Here is an 18043-nt window from a genome sequence, read left to right as displayed (position 1 = left end):
ATATATATCAAGGACATCTTCATGAAGCGATGCCTCAGCAGGGCCAACAGCATCTCTCAGCTCCTACCATCAGGAAGAAGGTACAGGAGCATCAGAGCATGCTCTGCTAGACTGTGGAACAGTTTCTTCTCCCGAGCTGTGAGAGCCCTGAACTCAAACCACCACTGCCACCCCTGAAAACACACAGGCCTCCTGTGACATGACCCACCTGAGCGCCACCAGCCGCACTCACCACAGCATTAGCACACTGGCACATCAAAAACTAAACGGTGTACAAAAACCCAGAGTCAATACACATGTTTACATGCTCGTGTTTCACATTGTACAGTATCTTGCACTAGCCCGCTATCAGCTGCTTGACATTGAATACCTCCTGTTGCACATGTACAATGTATAGTCCACACATACAAAATATATACATTTAAAAATACATTTTTCTCTTTCTTTATATTAGTGCCAGAACCAGGGTTAATGGAGGTGGTCGTGGGTATCTTTTAGAGCCCCAACCCACTTAAAAATCAGTGGACCAAGAATCAAGGCATGTGAATCAAAAGTAATTTTTGAATTTGATTCTCATTAATTCTATCTGCAATTTTTTTTTTTTTTACAATTATTATGGATTTGTTTCAATCCTAAATCAAGAAACATGACATTTTTTGGCAACAGTTGACAATGTCCATCTAATAATACTGTATCCGATTACTAGAATATAATTATCAGGAGCTTATTTTTAGATTATTAAAATCTAATGGTTAGGACTCACTTCCTTTTAATGCAATTCTAAAGACACTGAAGAATGACAAAAAAAGTGCATGAGCAAAACTCATGAGCAATATGTAGCAAAATCTTGTTTTTTTTTTCTTTTGGATAAAAATAAGATATGAACATAATTCTATTTTTGAGATTACTAAGGCCATGCTTAAACTAAATAACTAAACAGTGCATCTCCTATGCAGATGTATCTGCCCTTTCTGTGCCCATTTTTAGCTAGTCTTTTTGTGTGGTTTTCAAATATAAGTTACAGCCTGAATTTTGCTGAAACTTGGCAACCTCCCCATGACCTTCAGTAAGCTTTTTTTTTTTTTTTTGCTCAACATTACAGCAAGCTTTCTTTTTATATATACATACATACACTATAGATAGATAAATAGATAATTTAATAAAAAATAATAATTGTTTTTCATGTTGCACATCCACCAAGGGCCAGTATAGTTGCATGCTTTAATTATATTTTATATTATCACATTAGGAGGCACACTTGATAGTTAATTGGGGACCAAAATTAAAGAAGAGGAATCAGGTGGGAAAAAAATAATCCAAAAAGCTTTCTTTAAAAATGCCATATTTAATGAGTCACTTTTATACATTGATATTCCTGCACTTTAGATACTGCCTCACAATTTGTCGACCATGAGGTATTTATACTGCCAAATGTATTTTGCAACAATTAGTCTGACCCAAAAGGATAATCAGTAAAAATCATGATTAAAAAAGTATATCATACAATGAGTTAATCCATTCCTTGCTTACATGTGAAACCCTTATTAGCAAAATCTGAACTTATGAACAGACACGTAACATGATAAACCAAAATAAAAAGCATTTTAGTAAGTTTATCCCAATATGGGTTTCTCATGAAACAATTACAGTTAATATGCATACATTAATTTAATGTTTTATTCAAATGCTAATCTATTCTTAACAATCCTCAGTTTGGGCACAAGTGTATTTGCAGTAACCTGAAAATCAAACAGACGGTCAGTCCTAACAGTCTGGATGCAACCACCAAAATAAAAAGTACTGCAGTCTTTATTCTTTTTTTTGCAGAGAAATACAGAGAACTACATTTTTTACCCAAAATCCTCTGTAGTCTCAAAAAAACTAAAATTAAAAAATATAAATATTATTAACAGACAAAACTGAGAAGCTAGCGTGTGAGCCAGTTCACAAGTCTAAAACTTCTAAATAATCCTCCTCCTTTTATTTGTTGTTCTTCCCCTTGTGGCCCCTCCAGTAACTGCAGGGGGTCTTTGCCTTAGCTTCCTGGGTCCTAAGACATCAGGACTGGATAAAGTCTCTTCTATTACCACTACATTTTTTCCAATTTTTTTCCTCACTTTTACCACAGCCTGTTCATTCTCCAACTTGGACAATGTTTTAATCTGGACATCATTCCCAGTGACTTCGGAGGATGGAGCTGGGCTCTCTTTGTTTGAGTTCTCTGTCACTAGAGTTTTCTCCATTACACATGAGGTTCTTGTTGCACTGCATTTTTCGATTTCTTTGGTTTGGACATTCAAATCCAAATTACCATCCATTAACTGTTTAGCAGACTTGGAGACTTCAGTAGAACTTGCTTGAGATGTTCTTGTTTTATATGTGTGCTGTACAGCGTCAGTCTTGCCGAAGGACTGCAACGCAATCTTTGGCAATGATTGTTCTTCTGCAAAGGCAGACAATTTATATAGTCAGTATGCTGTGACTCATCATTGACTCAATGTCATTCAAAGGCAGATATGTTCAAAATTACCTTTTAGAAATAGAAACTTTCGATTATTACTCCAAAGTGCATTAAGAGAAAAATAAATCTAATGATTAAAAAAGTAAACTAAAAAAGAAATAGTAATGTTAAATCAGCAAATACTGTAAACGACCCTGATTAGTAACAGATCATTTTATGTTCCAATTATGGGACTTCACCTTATTCACACAGTCATATACATTCTCGTACTATACACTTTGGACAGTCTGTTAATTTAACCTAATTCCATGTTTTTTTTAATATTTCAAAAAGGACAGTAGATTTCGCTTTAGATTTTAGTATTGGCATGCGTTATGTTATTTCATAAAACCTTACACTCTTACTTTAGCAAGAATATTATTTAGCAAATAAGACTAAATTATACTCTGTATTGAGCAGTTTCAACTGAAGGTCCACTCACAGTGTGAGCTAGTGAATCAGGATTTAAATGCGAGTTTAAACTACTGCCACTGTACATTTCCCATGGGCACAATGAGGGTCACCGAATACATCATAAGTATAATTAAATAGTTTTAACTGTGGTAATTTTATCTTAGCAAAGACTCAAATAATAGCTACAATGATTATTCATTCCCGAAATTTAAAATGGTGCAGTAACTGAAATAAGCAGTTTTATTGCATTTTATTTTATTTACACCAGAAAATAATGGTCAGCTGCAGGACTATTCACACATTTGGTTAAGATGGGTTAAAGAGGATCTATTTTTGTCTTATCTGACCATAGAACCCGGTGACAGTCAAAGTGCTTATTTCTGTTGGTAGATGAAAGCATTGGCCAGCCTGCAGGTGACAGCTAATTGTAAATTTGGCAACCCTAAAATGCATGCCATGTTTGCCAAAACTACAGCCGTGAACCCTGTAGAAAATCTTTGCCCTTTTTAACCTTCCTCCTCAGTGGGTGGCGGCAAAATTCACTCATGTCCGCTTCCTGACAGGTTAACTACAGTTCTGGGTATTTTAAACTTCTTAATTATTGCCCAGTACATATGGACATTTTCAGGCATGTAGCTATATTTATAGCCATTGTCTGATTTCTAAGGGTCAACACATCTTCGTCACATTGCTTTAAGAAGTCCCTTATGTTCTGTTAAGACTGCAGAGCCTCTTTAACAGCTTAATGTTTTTAATGAACTTGCTATAATAGAGACTTTTCCTAGTTTTGTGCTATTTGCTAATAAATATTCTTTATTTTCCACATTCAATAAGACCTGACATTATGCTGATGTTTAATACACAAACAGAACTCATTTACAAATATATAGGACGTGTCTGTAACATGAGTCAACTACCTGTGACCCCAATGTTTTTAAATGTGACCCAAATGTTTTTAAATGTGTACTATGTTGAAAAAAATAAATCTGACATTTTACAACGTTAATGCAACTGAAACTTACGAAAAATGCTTTGTACCTTTAGTACTCTAATAAACCACTCACTGCCCTAAAATAGTAGACAGTTAACTGAGAGAACAGTACAGCTTAACAAGTAAAACTATTTTATTAAGATTTATATGGAGATGGATGAATGTCTCAGTCAGTGAATGGAGTAAATCATGTGCTGGAGCTCCGGTGTTTATACTGTTTCCGAAACTAAACAAGAAGTAAATAAATCAATAGAAACTAATCTGTTGCAGAGAGGACACGCTATAACATTTTATGCACAAAATGTTTTTTTCCCCCACTGCTGTGGCCAGCTCTGGATGCCAACCCCAGAAATGATAAAGGCAATGAAGTGTATAATACTAACCTGTGGTAGTAATAGGAGGCTGCCTTAAGGCCTTTTTGTGTATATAATTAGGTGCTTTCCCACATCCAAGACTGGGTGGAAGTCTGTTGCCATCACTATCTAACCGTTGAGGGTTTACTAAAGGACCTGAAACTGAGGTCTGCAGTGTGTTTTGGGAGCCAATCTGCTTTTGCTGTTCACATTGTTCCTGAACCCACGTGTTGACACCATCCTCTGTCTTTTCTGTTCAAATCAAAAAGAAGAGACATTAACAATAGACATGTACAAATGTCTCCTAAAAATTCATGACATTTTATAATACTTTAATATGAACTTGGAAAAGTGTAATTCGTCTTGTGTGTCACAAAGGAAGGGCAACAAAGCTGAAATGCTAAAGGAACTGTGTGATCCCAAAACTTAATAGTGCTATATGGCAAACAGGTGATACACATCAAGAAAAGACTGCTGATATCTTAAGAAATGACACTTCTACATATCTTACCAGACAGTTCTACAATCTTGTGAAGATAGGCAGACTGTCTCTGAAGTAGAGCTTTTTTCCTTTCCTCTAAACACTGACTCCGGTCCTTAAGAGCCCAAATCGTAAGTCGAGCCTGCATCCAAGCCAGGAAAACACCTAGTTAAATTCATTCGTTTTCAGGAGTCTAGTAATGATGTCACCTTAAAATAGGGGTTCTCAGTATATTACTAATCCCCCTTACATCTTTATGCATGTTACTAACCTGATTTAGAATGTCATGGTTGCACATTTTGACTCGTTCCTCAACATTCAGTGCTTTTTTCAGTGCAACAAAGGATTGACGCATTTCATCTCTGCGAATGCGCTCTTTTTCAGTGTGATTGAGCCGTTTTTCTAGCTCATGCACTGGCAGATATCTTGATGTCTTAAGGTTTGTGAGATACTTAATCTGTTTTTTTTAAAAAAAGAAAAGAAAAAGGAAAAAAATGGAAAAAAAATAAATAAAAATAAAAAAGAGATTCATGCAAATTCTATTACATTTATTCTATTGTAATACACTCCTGAACAAAATCTTAAGAAAGGGGAAACATTCCAAATATTTGCATTTCATGCTTGTGGATCATAACCAGGTGGTAAGAACTGGAAAAAAGGACTCGGTAGTGAGTAGCCCCAATGTTCTTGTTGATAACTTCAAAACACTGGTTTTGGCATGCTTGATGCAACTGTTTCCAGGAGGCTGGTGGGAACGTTGCTCCATGTGCTGAAGACAGCTTCATGAAGCTTCCACAATCTGGAACTGACGTCCAATTTTGTAAACTTCCCTTGCCATCCATCCCCAAAGTTTCTCAAGGGGATTTAGATCAGGGGAACACGCAGGATGGTCCAAGTGCAACGTTATTGTCCTGGAAGAAGTCCTTCATCAGGCGGGCGCTGTGAATTGCAACATTGTCCTGTTTGAAAGACCCAGTCATTACCGCACAGACGAGAGCCCTAAGTGAAGAGGGATGCCTGCTGCAACATGTTCACATAGCCAGCCGCCATTTGCTGCCCCTGCACAACCTGAAGCTCCGTATTCCCATTGAAGGAAAATGCACCCCAAATCATGATGAAGCCTCCTCCATTGTGCCAGGTAGAAAACATCTCCAGTGGGATTTCCTTGTCATGCCAGTATCGTTGGAAGCCATCATGACCATACAAGGTACATTTTTTCTCGTTCGAGAATAAAACTTTCTTCCATCTTTCAATGTCCCCTGTTTGGTGATCCCTTACAAATCCCAAATCTCCTCCCTTACAAGTTTGTGGTGGGAGGAGACATGGCTTTCAAAGAGGTTTTTGGTGTTCTTTAAGCCCTTCTCTCACAGATGCTGTCTTATGGTTATTAGGCTGCAGTCAGCATCAGTAATGGCCTTAATTTGGGTCAAGTATTGGTCTTATCCTCCGGCTCATGGCGGCCCAATTTTTTTGGGTCTACCACTTTATATTTTTTGTCCCATAACTATCAGGATCTTTTAAGAAATTTAAAATGACTTTCTTAATGAGTCCAACCTAGCAATGGCACATGCAAGAGCCCATGTTTGTGCAGCTCAACAATCCTGCCACGTTCAAAAACAGAAAGTCTTTTTGATTTTGCCATCAGGAGATCATGACAGTGTGACTGTCTGGAGACAATGACATTAAAGCCATAGTTTTGCAAATTTTGCTCCTTTGCACCTTTGTCTCTTGCCCCTTTTTCTTATTTTGACATTTTGAAGCAGTTCTTACAACCTGGCTATGATCCACCAGCACGAAATTCAAATACCCAAGATTTTGTTCAGGAGTGTATGTGATTTTTCCAGCAAAGGTATTAAAAAGTGTAAATCTGAGAAACATTGTTTAGATTGACAACAAAAATCTAGACAATTTAAGTAATTTTTCATGGGTTCTTTTGTAAAGGTAATCTTACCTTTTTTTTCAATTTAACTGCTTTCCTTGATTTGCTGTGTGAACAATGTACATTGATCAATAAATAATCACCACAAAGTATTTGAATAATAATGAAAATAATATTTCACTCCACTACTGACATTGTTTTGGCCTAAAGATTTCTGTTATTGTTTGGCCATAGTATTCGTAAATCACAAAGACAAAATTTCAAAATGAACAACCAGCTGCCAGAGAAAATCCTACTGAGGTCTTACTGTTTATGTCTGGTTTGAACATTTATCATGTTTATAAGTCTCTTTCCATCATTGTCCTCAAATGATTCAGCATCAACATCATCTTCACTCGATAAGTCCATCTAGGGTTCCAAAACAATTTCAGCAAAAATGTTTTTTTATTTTTAAAGTTGCATGCATGGGCAAAGCATCATGGCATCTGGTAGATTATTGGTCATTTTTAAATATTAAAACTGGGCCACTTACAGTGTCATCTGTTGTTGTTTCACTGTCACTAGTGGAGATATTACTGGAATCCTCGTCATCACTAGAGGTCTCACCAGAGGCTATTGAATCGGGTTCATCTCTGTCAAACTCGTCTTCGACTTCATCTTCACTCAAGTTCATCACATCCACAGCAATCTCATAATCACTGCACAGCTCTCCGACTGCAGTATTGTTCCTATCCAATGCTTCATCTTTTCCCTCATTTGATTCTGATATTTTAGAACTCTTAGTGCAGTTGTCTGACAGGTTAGCAAAACCATCCGATAGCTCAGGGGATAATTTCTGCTTATTATGAGGAACAGGCGACACACATTGTAAGCCAGTTTTCTCAACCAAAGAGGCTGTGTTTAGTGGATGTGCTGTGGGTGTGGAGGTCACAAGTGTCTGACTATCGAGTAAACGGCATTGAGCATTACCAGCAGCGTCAGCATTCTCATGAATGTCTTTGGCATGCAGTGAAGCTGTGGTGTTGAGTTTGGATGGATTGTTATAAAACTCCATATGAGTGAGAATTTGGGAACTGTTTTTAGAGCCCAAACCTTGCTTATTTGGGTCTTGTGGAAATTCTGTCACTGATTGATTCATACTGGGTTCTTCTTTATTCATAAGTAGTAAAATATCCTCTGAGACAATATGCTGTTTAGCAACATCGCACATGGTGCTGGTGTGTGTTCTAGGTGAGTCACTGCATGATTCTATGTTAGTAGAAACACCGTAATTATTAGCAGAGTCAAGTCTTTCGTTCATGAGCTGAACATGTTTGAGAAATGTATTCTCCCCTGTTTGATGGTTAGTTTCTATTCTACTGATAGCCAAAGTGCTATGTTCAGCTAGAAGCCCTTGGTCCTTGATGCCAGGCTCATTCCCAGCCTTGTCCATATCGGTTGTGTTATATGGCTCATTTTTAATGTCAACTGAAGGACAATCTTCTTGAAACTGAACACTGATATTATGGGAGCCAGAAAGTATCTGTGATGGATTATTATTGGCAACCTTTTTAATGGGAACTGAGAAAGATGGCTCTTGCTTGCTAATATTTGCAGTGTAGGAGTTATTTGCATTTATGCATGAATCACAGTCTTTTTCATTGCCATTACTGGATATGCTAGATTTCAGATGTTTTTGTTCATCAACAGGAGAGCTTTTAGAACATGCATCTTGAAGATTATCTACAAGCCTTTCATCACAGCTACTAAAGTTAGCTCCTATTGTAGTCTTTGGCTCACTGGCTTCCTCCGAAGGTGGGATTTCATTCTCCTCTTCATCAGCAGAGTCAATCCACAAAATTCGCTCTGCTCCATTGGGTGGCCAGTCATCCAGATCCTCAGTTTCCAATTCACTAACATCACTTGAGTGTACCATCACAGCACCATCAGGTACCCAGTTAAACTTGCCTGGAGACAATGTATTTACTGAACCAGAGACGTGTTCCACAGGCTCATCTTTATTAACATCTTCTGAGGGAAGGCTAATGCTACTCTGGCTTAAGCCAGCAGGAGCCCCATGTTCAGGGTTTGATGTTTCAGCAAGAAGTGGATTGGAAATGTTTTCTGAGACTTGATGATTTTGTTCAACGCTGGGGGAGCAACTCTGTACGATAGATTTCCTCATATTTTCATCATTCTGTGGGATTTCAGCTTGAAGAAAATCAGCTGAGGTGACATTTGCAGGAACAGCTGGCACAGCAGGCTGAAGGAGTTTAATCAAGGTGAAACCTCCAGGAAGTAACACAGCAGAAGGACTGTCAGCAGAGGGTTCAGGAGGCTTACCACCATGCTCTGATCTTACAGTCTTCCCTTGGCCAGTAGGGGGACAGATTCGAAAAGAGAATGTACCAGTTTTACCTGGAAAACTCGACTGCAAGTTAAAAGCTGACATGCCACTGGCAACGTTCATGCCACTCTTTGCTGACAGAGAGAGCGCAATGGGTGAAATGTCTGGCAAAGGCTTGAGTAACGCTTTTGAATGAGGAGTAGAGATCAAAGGCATCTGAAGAAATCTGGTGTCTTTTTGCAGGCATGGTGCTTCCATAACCTGTGAAGTGTTTTCTATATAGCCATTGCAGGAGAAGAGAAACAAGCATATTTTAAAAAATTGAAAAAATGTTTGTAAAAAGCACCAAGAACATATTTATAGACATGTATGTAACATATTTGTTACACCTTAGAAACAACACTTCTGCCAATCAAAGTGAAACTATGGGTTCCATAAAATATATGATGAATCTTAATCAACTATGCTCTTTAGTTAAAATATCAAATATGGAAATATATGTATTGACATTTCCACAGATCTGCTAGAGACAAATACTTAAAATGCAGTAAGATTCTATACAGGTTATGTAGCAAGTAACAGTTCAAGTTAAATCATTATATCCACTTTGTAATTTTGGATGTCTTAAACAAAGTTTAAAAATACCATAAAAGCAAAAAAAGGAAAGAACACTGACCTTCACTGGCAGAACTAGGTTGTGGCTGAACAAGAGGCCCAGTGCTGATGGGCTTTAGTTGGATCATTTGGCCATTGTACTGGCATAAAAAGTTTGACCCTGGAGCAGGCTGCAGAACCACTTGCTGACCAGGTGGGAGGGTGGAACTATTAACAGTTTCTGCTGACGGAGCAGCTGCAGAGTTGGGAAATGTTACTGGCACAAGAACAAATCTGGTGCCATCAGGTACAATGGTGGTTGTGCCAGGGGGTGAGCCTAGGGAGATAACGGAAATAGCTTCCCTTAAAAATGCTATCTTCAAGACAAGAAAAATGGATTCATGAAGAACACAAATACTTAATATTGCAAGCAATTAATTAATTAATCACAAACATTATATTTCACAGTACAGAAAGATTTACAGAGTAATTATGATGAGAAAAGGTCAACTATGTAACATGGACCAGCCATGCATCAAAGCATACTAAGTAAATATTCATAAATGAAAAGACAAGTAAACATACATAGTACAAGTCAGTTTGTGTCCTTCTAATAACAATTTTTCTGCACTGTTCAAATGATGTCAAATGTATGAAAGGAAGCAGGATCTGTTTGGCATTATAATATGTAGAGAAACATCATTTCAGATTTTATTTGCATTGTTAGATAAAACATTGCTTACCCACAAGTTGAGAAAGGGCATTCATCGGACTACTGTTTGAACTTCTGTTCTTAGGTTCAGGTTCACTGGCTGAAGGTGGTCTGGCTACAGCATGATTTGTTTGCCTTGAAACGTTTGTCACTTTGGTTTTAGAACTAGGCTTGAGAGATGCTTTGGGAAGACATGTTTTAGTGACATCACCCACACATTTAGTCTGATCTCGATGTACATGCTGTAGCCTGCCAGTGACAAAAGCTGCAATGCGATTCACTCGATGTAATGCACCAATGTGGCCCAAAAGGAATTTAGCTTTAGAGTATGTTTTGCCATTTACCTGCAATTGAGACCCAGAAGACATCAGCACAATGAAAAGGGGGAAAAAACGTGCAATTATTTATCAAGTGTCTCAATTTTGTTTAGACAATTTACCTTAATTAGACTTTGAGTAGAGCTTCCGGGTTTCTTTTTATCTGCCTTGAGGCAACCAACATGAGCAGCATGGGTGCGGTAGGGCAAAGCCCTGAACACTCTCTTAGAGAAAAACCTTTTTTGCTGCGTTAGAGAATCAGAGCCCTCTGTTGCTGTGCAAGAGATAAACAGCATTAATATCACACATATAAAGTCACATAAGTGTAAAATTTTATTATTATACAATGAAGGCTCACTAATTGCCCATATGTTACCTTTCCGAGCTCGTATTTCACACTTCTTTGATACTTTGGTTTTAACACCTTTTACACTTTTTCTTTTCATTCCCTTCTTCACTGGTGGCTGCAAGTCTTCAGTCATCTCTTTTTCATTCGCCCGGGAGATGCACACCTTGTAAGTAATTGTAGAAGACCTGTCTACTCCTTTGATGGTAGTAGAAAGGAGCTGTATTTTGTACATGCCAAAGCAGAAAGGCTCAGAGAGTAGGTCACTGTTCATGCGCCGAAACAGCGTGCTCAAAACCAAATTCCGATGAGGCTCCCAGTTACACTCAGACAGGATTTCCAGCAGTTTAGTGGGCTTGGGCTCCGGTGTCTTTATTGGAATTTCTGTCGAATTTGTTTCTAAGAAAAAAAATGAACGAAAATAAATTAACATATCACTTACTACAACAGTGGATCAACAATTCACAATGACTTGTTTAGGTACAATGGGAACACACAACAAGAAATGCACTATGAGCTTCACTTTAAAGCCTGGCAACTCATTTTTCTGTTTTATTTTTATATATAGGACAAAGGACAAAAAAAGTGTAGCATAATCTAAATACATTTCACGGTATTTACATTCCATAAAATTCTCACAATAAAAACTATGATGAGTATGAAAAATATGATCGGAGCTTGCTGAGTTTCACCAGTAAACCCATGATCCTTAATAGACTTAGTTTAACATCTGCTGTAAAGTTGAAAATCTAAAGATTATTTTAATATATTTCATTATACGATATTCAACGAACTCCTTAGACTTAGCATACCATTCTCAATAAAAGTGGCCTGTGAGGATATATTTGTGTCTACCATTAAGTAAACCTATCATTGATTGGTTATTTATCTTCCATCACAATTCTATTAACATTTGGAAACAAAATAATTAGGATTTCTATTTCATAAGTAATTTATATCAGGCTAATTCTGTATAAGGGCACAATGTGATGAAATTCAAGATCACAGATGCCAACCTCTCGCTTTTTGAGAGGAAGTTGGTTCGCCTGCTTCTGCAATTTCATTCTAGAAAGGAAAAGGCACGCTGTCACTTTAAGTGTTGCAGTAAAACATCAAGGTAAGAAAATGAGCATCTAAAAGCACATTTGCTCATTTTCTATACGTCATAATACTTACAAGCTCTTCAGGTTCTGCCATTTCTTTTTTGGTAGGGAACATGTGTATCTGAGGTGGTGGATTACTGTTGTACTCTCTCACACGAGCACATGTCATCATACTCTCAAAATATAGATACACAGGATCTTTATCTTCCTCCCGCACCTAAAACGAAAGCAGGATGAACCATGTTAAAGAGGGAAAAAAATCATGCTAAAAAAAATAGAATACAGACTAGATTTCAACTACAGGCCCGCTAGAGTTCTTTAAGGACAATCATTTTAAAGTAGCCAAAGCAATTAAAGTGTGGATTCCATAACATCTTCACTGGGACAAATAAACTGGGAACTGCAATTATTAACCAGATTTATTATTCACCTGATTAAAGGAGTAGTTAAGACTGGTACGTAAATAAGGCACTTTTTTAGAAGAAAGTGAAGGCTCTGGAATAAATATTGGCTCAGGGTCATATTCCCCTGTGTTCCTTTTCCATAAGGTGGTGATACTGGGTGCAGGTGGTGGTCTGGTTTCCGACTCTGGGTCTGAAATAGCTTTTGGGAATAAAGTGATTCATGTTATTCATTTTCAGTTGGGAGAATAAGGATAACAATTTTAGGTAAAGGTTGTTAGTCAGGAAGCTACTTTCAGGTAACAGTAAGTAAGTGGTAGTAGATGGGTTACAGTGTGGTTTGCTGTGCTTATGCTCTTTTCCAAACACAGATAGCTAGTAAAAGCATAAACTCTGTGTCACTTCCTCCTTACTAAACTAGGTAATTACAAGAGGACTTACAAAAAGCCAGTACTGAACTCTTCCTTCCCTGTTGAACATTTGCTGTCTCTTTTGGAGGACGGCGCAGAAGAACCTTGTGCTTGAAACATTTGCAGTCAAACATGCACTCAACTCTCCGACAGTGTGTAGGCCCTCGGATTTCCCTGCCCAGGCTATCACATACACAGCCCAAACGACAGAAATCCTCAGGACATTCTTTCTCATTTTTTCTGTGCATGTAGTACTTAGGCCTTTTGCGTGATTTCTGAAGAGATTAACAACGACAGTTCAGGACGGAATTCATTTACTTTACTGATAAGTATAGATTTAGTAACAATTTTTGCAACATATGGTTATATATAATTTACCTTGAAATTAATCAGAGAAGAAAGAGCAAATTTTGCTCTTTCAGCAGTGATGTGTGTACAAACTTTACCAAGATCCATTGCCTTTTTCTCCATCTCTTGAAGTAACATCTTGTTTCTGGCTTTTACAGAGACACTGACGTTCCATTTGCCAGGTTGTTTCTCTATTTCACCTCTAGAAACAGATATCAAGGATTTGCTGGCTTGAAGTGTAGACAATGCATCTTGCTGTGCCTGAAGCGAACATGCAAAATTTCTCCCTTTCTTTCGGTTTCCTTGTAATCCATGTTGAAATCCTGCTGAAGACAAAGGTATAGCAGTGTTTGGAGATCCTCTAAGTGGAGATCTGAGTAGAATTTCTTCCGTCGGTTTGGTGTAGTCCTTCTTTGATGAAACAGATCGACTCTTAAGAAGACTGTCCAGAGTAACCACATAACTGCTGCTCTTTGAAGGTAGCTGGTAAGATACTGGTGATGCAGAGCATTTAGAAAACACAGCAACACGATCGCTGATTTGCTGGGCCTCATTTTCTAGATACGCATCCAGCATTTCACTGCAGAATGCCGAACTGTTTTTCAGGCCTATTTAAAACCAGAAAATTTTAAAAATCAAATCTGTTCACCCAAACAAACATACTGTTGCTGAAGTAGTTATTCACAAAGCAAGTCCTTACCTTCAGTTGTGGACCGTACAGTGTTCGTCTTAAATTTATCTTTCCAGCCTTTAATCTTTGTGGGATCATTTGTCTTCCCTGTCCGTGACACAAATAATCCAGCACCGTCTAAACAACAATAAGCATTGTAATTTTCCTCTGTATCTGTGAAAATAGCTAAATTATGACAGTTGTGACATAACTCGTTATGTATTATATAAAGCACATTCTGTTTCACAATCTCTTCTAAATTTTTATCTCCGGAGAGCCACTTATCCTGCAGGAAGATGCATTCAAAGGTTACAGTGCAAACTAGTATTTGTTTTTTCTTTTTTTACACACCAGGAGAAGGCGACAGGCTCATGGGATGCATTTTATCTGAACCCTTGTGAAGAGGTGGAAGAGGGGGCAATTGCACACCAAGGTACTGCAAGTCTATAGGTAACTTTGGATCCAGAAGGGTCAATTTCATGCCAACTGTAAACATAACAAATAAACAATCTTCACTTTTTAGCACAAATAGCAGCTCTTAATATTAGACACTTGTTCTCTACACACCGTCTTGTAGGCATGGGTGAATGACCTGTCTGTGTTTTTGCTGTTTTAGGTGAAGGAGTAAAATTTTCTCCAATTTGGCAATTCTTTCCGGCACAGAAAGATTGACATCTATAATAATACAAAAGAAATATAGAAACAGAAACATGCTTTGTAGATAAGATTTTAAGCCTTCCTAAAAATAATAATTTCACCAGACTACTAACATAGATGTAATGAAGATTTTATATAAAAACGCAATATTAAAAACAAACAAACAAACAAAAAAAAACCCTCAAATAAATAAATAAATAAATAAATAAATAAATAAAAGCCAGTGAATGTCTTCATACCTTCAGCTTCATGATTATCTGACTGGTCATGTGTTGGAGATTGTGAAAGCATTGACGTTTCACTTTCCTTTGTGTTTTCAGCAGGAGTTTTTAAGGCTTCCTTTGGAATAAGAAACAAAGGAACAAACTCTCGCCTCAATATATTATAGTGAAAACAATTACAATTACATTCAAAATAAGTCACAAATCAATTCATTGAAATATCAGAAAACAATGTTTAAAAATCTTACCTTTGCAACAAAAGATACAAACAACATTCCCTCCACATCTTCAAGGTCTGGGTGCAAAGGAGCGTTAAGTGGCACAACTGTAGGAGGGGGTTTCTTATACTTTGCCCTAGACCACAGTTTAGATTTAGCTTTTTTGCCCCTCCGACGTTTAAGCGGGTGGCCTGATTTTCGCTCATGTACTTGACTAGCATTAAGTGGTGGTCTGGGCAGGGAAGCAGCAACAGACTTTATTTCCCTCTCAGTCTGAGAACTCCGAGCAGACATTAATGTTTTTGTCGGTGAGCCACTGTCTTGGCAGCCTAAGTAGGAACTAACAGCATGTTCAAAACTCTCAGAAGATTTCGAATTTTCAGTGCTGCTTATGTGAGGAAATGGTTCATCAGCAATTGGCAAGGGTTCTTCTAAAGGATCACTTTGTTCAAATTCCAAAGGTGCCATATACTCATCCAGCACGGGTTCTGCTGTACAATTATACACAGAATCATTTCCTCTGTCATTTTCACTGTAATCAGTATTATTTGGACAACTTAAAATGCCATTTTTCATTTTACTAAAGATGCCCTCTCCCTCTTTAAGAGATTCTGTTTCTGCAGAAAGACCTCTTTCTCTGGAAAATAAAAAATAAAAAATTCAAACGTTTGAAGGCAACTGTTTAATCCAAACTTATATGTAAACACTAATTAAATTAGATTCAGGCAAAGATCTACATTTTCCCCAAAACAAAGAAATTAATGAATAGGGTTTCAAAATCAATTTTTGAAACAATTTCCCAAATTAAAAATGTGCCAGATTATCAACAATCATCTAAAAAAATTTCAGTACCTGTTGTCTTGAATACGGGTTGAGGCGCTGTTCTTTACTGCAACCTCTTTCCATTTTCCACTGAAATTCCGTGCCAAACTTAAAAGAGGAGCTCGAAAGCGTGTACCAACAGAAGAGCAGGGCCTGAGTTTGTCTTGCAGCAGGCAAATGCTTTGACTGTCTTCTCTGAAGGCCATTGCAAAAGGGTTACAGTCAATTTTAAGCTGAGTGATTTGAGGGTTCTGGTAGCTGGTGACGGCATAAAACGCTGTTTGAGGGAAGCTAAATATCTTAACCTTTGGACTATCAAGTGCAATAGTCCCTCCTAAATCTGGATCAAAAGGAACAATACGAAGTCGTGGTAGGTAGCGGTGCATTGGATGCAAACGCACACAGCCCTCTTGGTCCATGGAATCATTGGATAGCTTCACCTTGTAAAAAGACACAGTGCTATCCATCCACTGTTGGCCCAAGGCTGGGGACTCTGGGTGAACACATATCTGTCCCAGCACATGAGACTCGTCCAATCCAACAGGCTCCCAGGTCTTTCCATTCCATTTGTAGGTAAAGTCATCTAAAGCCATGATATCCATGACCAGAAAGTACTTCCTTTGTGGATCCAATCCACTTAGTTTAAATCGACAGCAGGGGAACATACGCCGGCCTTGCTTTGTGAGGATCATCTCTGTGCCTAAGTCGTGAAACCGACTCCAAACCGATTCGTTCTCCAGAGTGACTTTAATGTCGCCGTTCATGCGACTTTCTTGAGTTGAACTCTGAGTAAGTGTAACAGAAGACAAGGTAACTTGGTTTGTCTGATTTCTTCCACACTCATCAATTTTGCTTGGCTTCAAAACCACAGACACCGAGTGTGAAGTATGGAGACATGCATCTTCTGTCAATCGCTTCTTTTCCAGTGTAAGATCACTTTCAGCACCTTCCATGGTGCAAGCACTATTATGCCACAGTCAGTGGTGTAAAAATCAGTCTGATACTGGACAATCTACACACGTAAAAATTAAACAGAATGATGTGACAAATCAGACTAAATCCTTGAAAAATAGTAACATTTCTTAGCCTCTATACATTAACACTCTATACAGTTTTACGTTAGTTTGTTTACGCAGAGATATAATACCAGGATCTCGCTAAATACATAATGAAACCAACATGAACAAGAAAACACACAAAAATAAACAAAAACACAACACATCAGAACGATCCTTGTATTAGAAATGAAAAAGGGCAAACGAAGAATCGGTGAAAACTCGGAATATGACGTCATTGTTGCTAAACGTGTAAATTCTACATGTTAGTTTGTTTGTTTGTTTTTAAACACGACGGTACACGGTGGTTAGAGACGGTTAGCTGTTTCGTGAGTTAGTTAGCAAAGCAAATAAACAGCTAGCTGAAGCTAATTAGCGCTGTTGCCTAGCGACTCGAACCAAAATGCAGTTTCACGTTAATAATAAATGTACTAATACTATAAGATTCGGTCGAAATGTAGAATATTTATACGTTCTGTTGCTAAATGGAGCAAACAGAGCATTGTGTTACCGTGTAAGATGCGCAAAGCTGAACAACTTCGACGAAGAACCCAAACTCACCAATGGTGGCTTGTTTGCAGCTGAAGCACACGGGTACTGAAAAGACCTAATGCGCATGCGTACCAACTACATGGCGCGTAATTCCCGCACGTGTCCGACTGGAAGCGGGAATACGTCTGTTCCGGTTTATAAAAAAAACAACAACAAAAAACATATTTTCCTAAGCGCACGTGTTTTACAGACAGCCCACTTGCCTTTCACCGTCAGCTCTGCATGCGTGTTGAAAAAGTGCTCCACGTTTTGCTTTCGTTGTCTCTCAGAACCGAACTGTACCGTGCATCATTGTGTCAAACTGTAGCGCGTGCACACACGTACAAGTGCGCGAGCTGCCTACATGTGTGACGTCAGCGCACTTGGCAACCATGGCGGCTCTCTGAGGTGAAGAATCTTCCACACAATCGACCTGATAAAGCTAACCGTCTTAACACTTAGAAGTTGAAGTACATTTCAGAGAGCTGCTCAACAGTTTGTGTATTATTACTACAATCACGGGGAATTGTATACAATAGCAAACCCGACCTTCTGTATACACAGCATGAAGTAAACATGCATTATTTTCTAAGTTATTGACCTGTAATTACATTGGATGAAAATGTTTCATTTATTAAAAAGATTGCAATGATTCAATTACTAAAGAATGATTGTAATTACTAAAAAAGATTTA

General features: G+C 38.0%; 1 protein-coding gene across 2 annotated transcripts; it reads right to left on the bottom strand.

Annotated features, from left to right (window-relative positions):
* Nucleotides 1–1358: 1358 nt before the first annotated feature.
* On the bottom strand, nucleotides 1359–17693 carry magl (MAX dimerization protein MGA-like). 2 transcript variants are annotated; one of them, XM_060866475.1, is made up of 23 exons: nucleotides 17330–17693; nucleotides 15794–16775; nucleotides 14972–15578; nucleotides 14742–14841; nucleotides 14413–14520; nucleotides 14197–14331; nucleotides 13876–13983; nucleotides 13206–13783; nucleotides 12859–13102; nucleotides 12447–12619; nucleotides 12090–12233; nucleotides 11930–11978; nucleotides 10944–11312; nucleotides 10690–10841; nucleotides 10282–10594; nucleotides 9621–9875; nucleotides 7151–9219; nucleotides 6926–7026; nucleotides 6691–6724; nucleotides 5011–5196; nucleotides 4770–4881; nucleotides 4289–4510; nucleotides 1359–2443 (listed from the first exon to the last, which is right to left on the bottom strand). In XM_060866475.1, the coding sequence occupies exons 2-23, from the start codon at nucleotides 16714–16716 to the stop codon at nucleotides 1962–1964; spliced, it is 7464 nt and encodes a 2487-aa protein (XP_060722458.1). In that variant the 5' UTR covers nucleotides 16717–16775; nucleotides 17330–17693; the 3' UTR covers nucleotides 1359–1961. The 2 variants fall into 2 exon arrangements, with proteins under 2 accessions (XP_060722458.1, XP_060722459.1); XM_060866476.1 differs by having other exon boundaries at nucleotides 17380–17693.
* Nucleotides 17694–18043: the final 350 nt, after the last annotated feature.

The sequence above is a fragment of the Tachysurus vachellii genome, chromosome 3 (assembly GCF_030014155.1).
Source record: "Tachysurus vachellii isolate PV-2020 chromosome 3, HZAU_Pvac_v1, whole genome shotgun sequence".
NCBI classification, from domain to species: domain Eukaryota; kingdom Metazoa; phylum Chordata; class Actinopteri; order Siluriformes; family Bagridae; genus Tachysurus; species Tachysurus vachellii.
The sequence above is the reverse complement of the archived record's forward strand: the minus strand, read 5'-3'. Positions and strand labels throughout refer to the sequence as shown.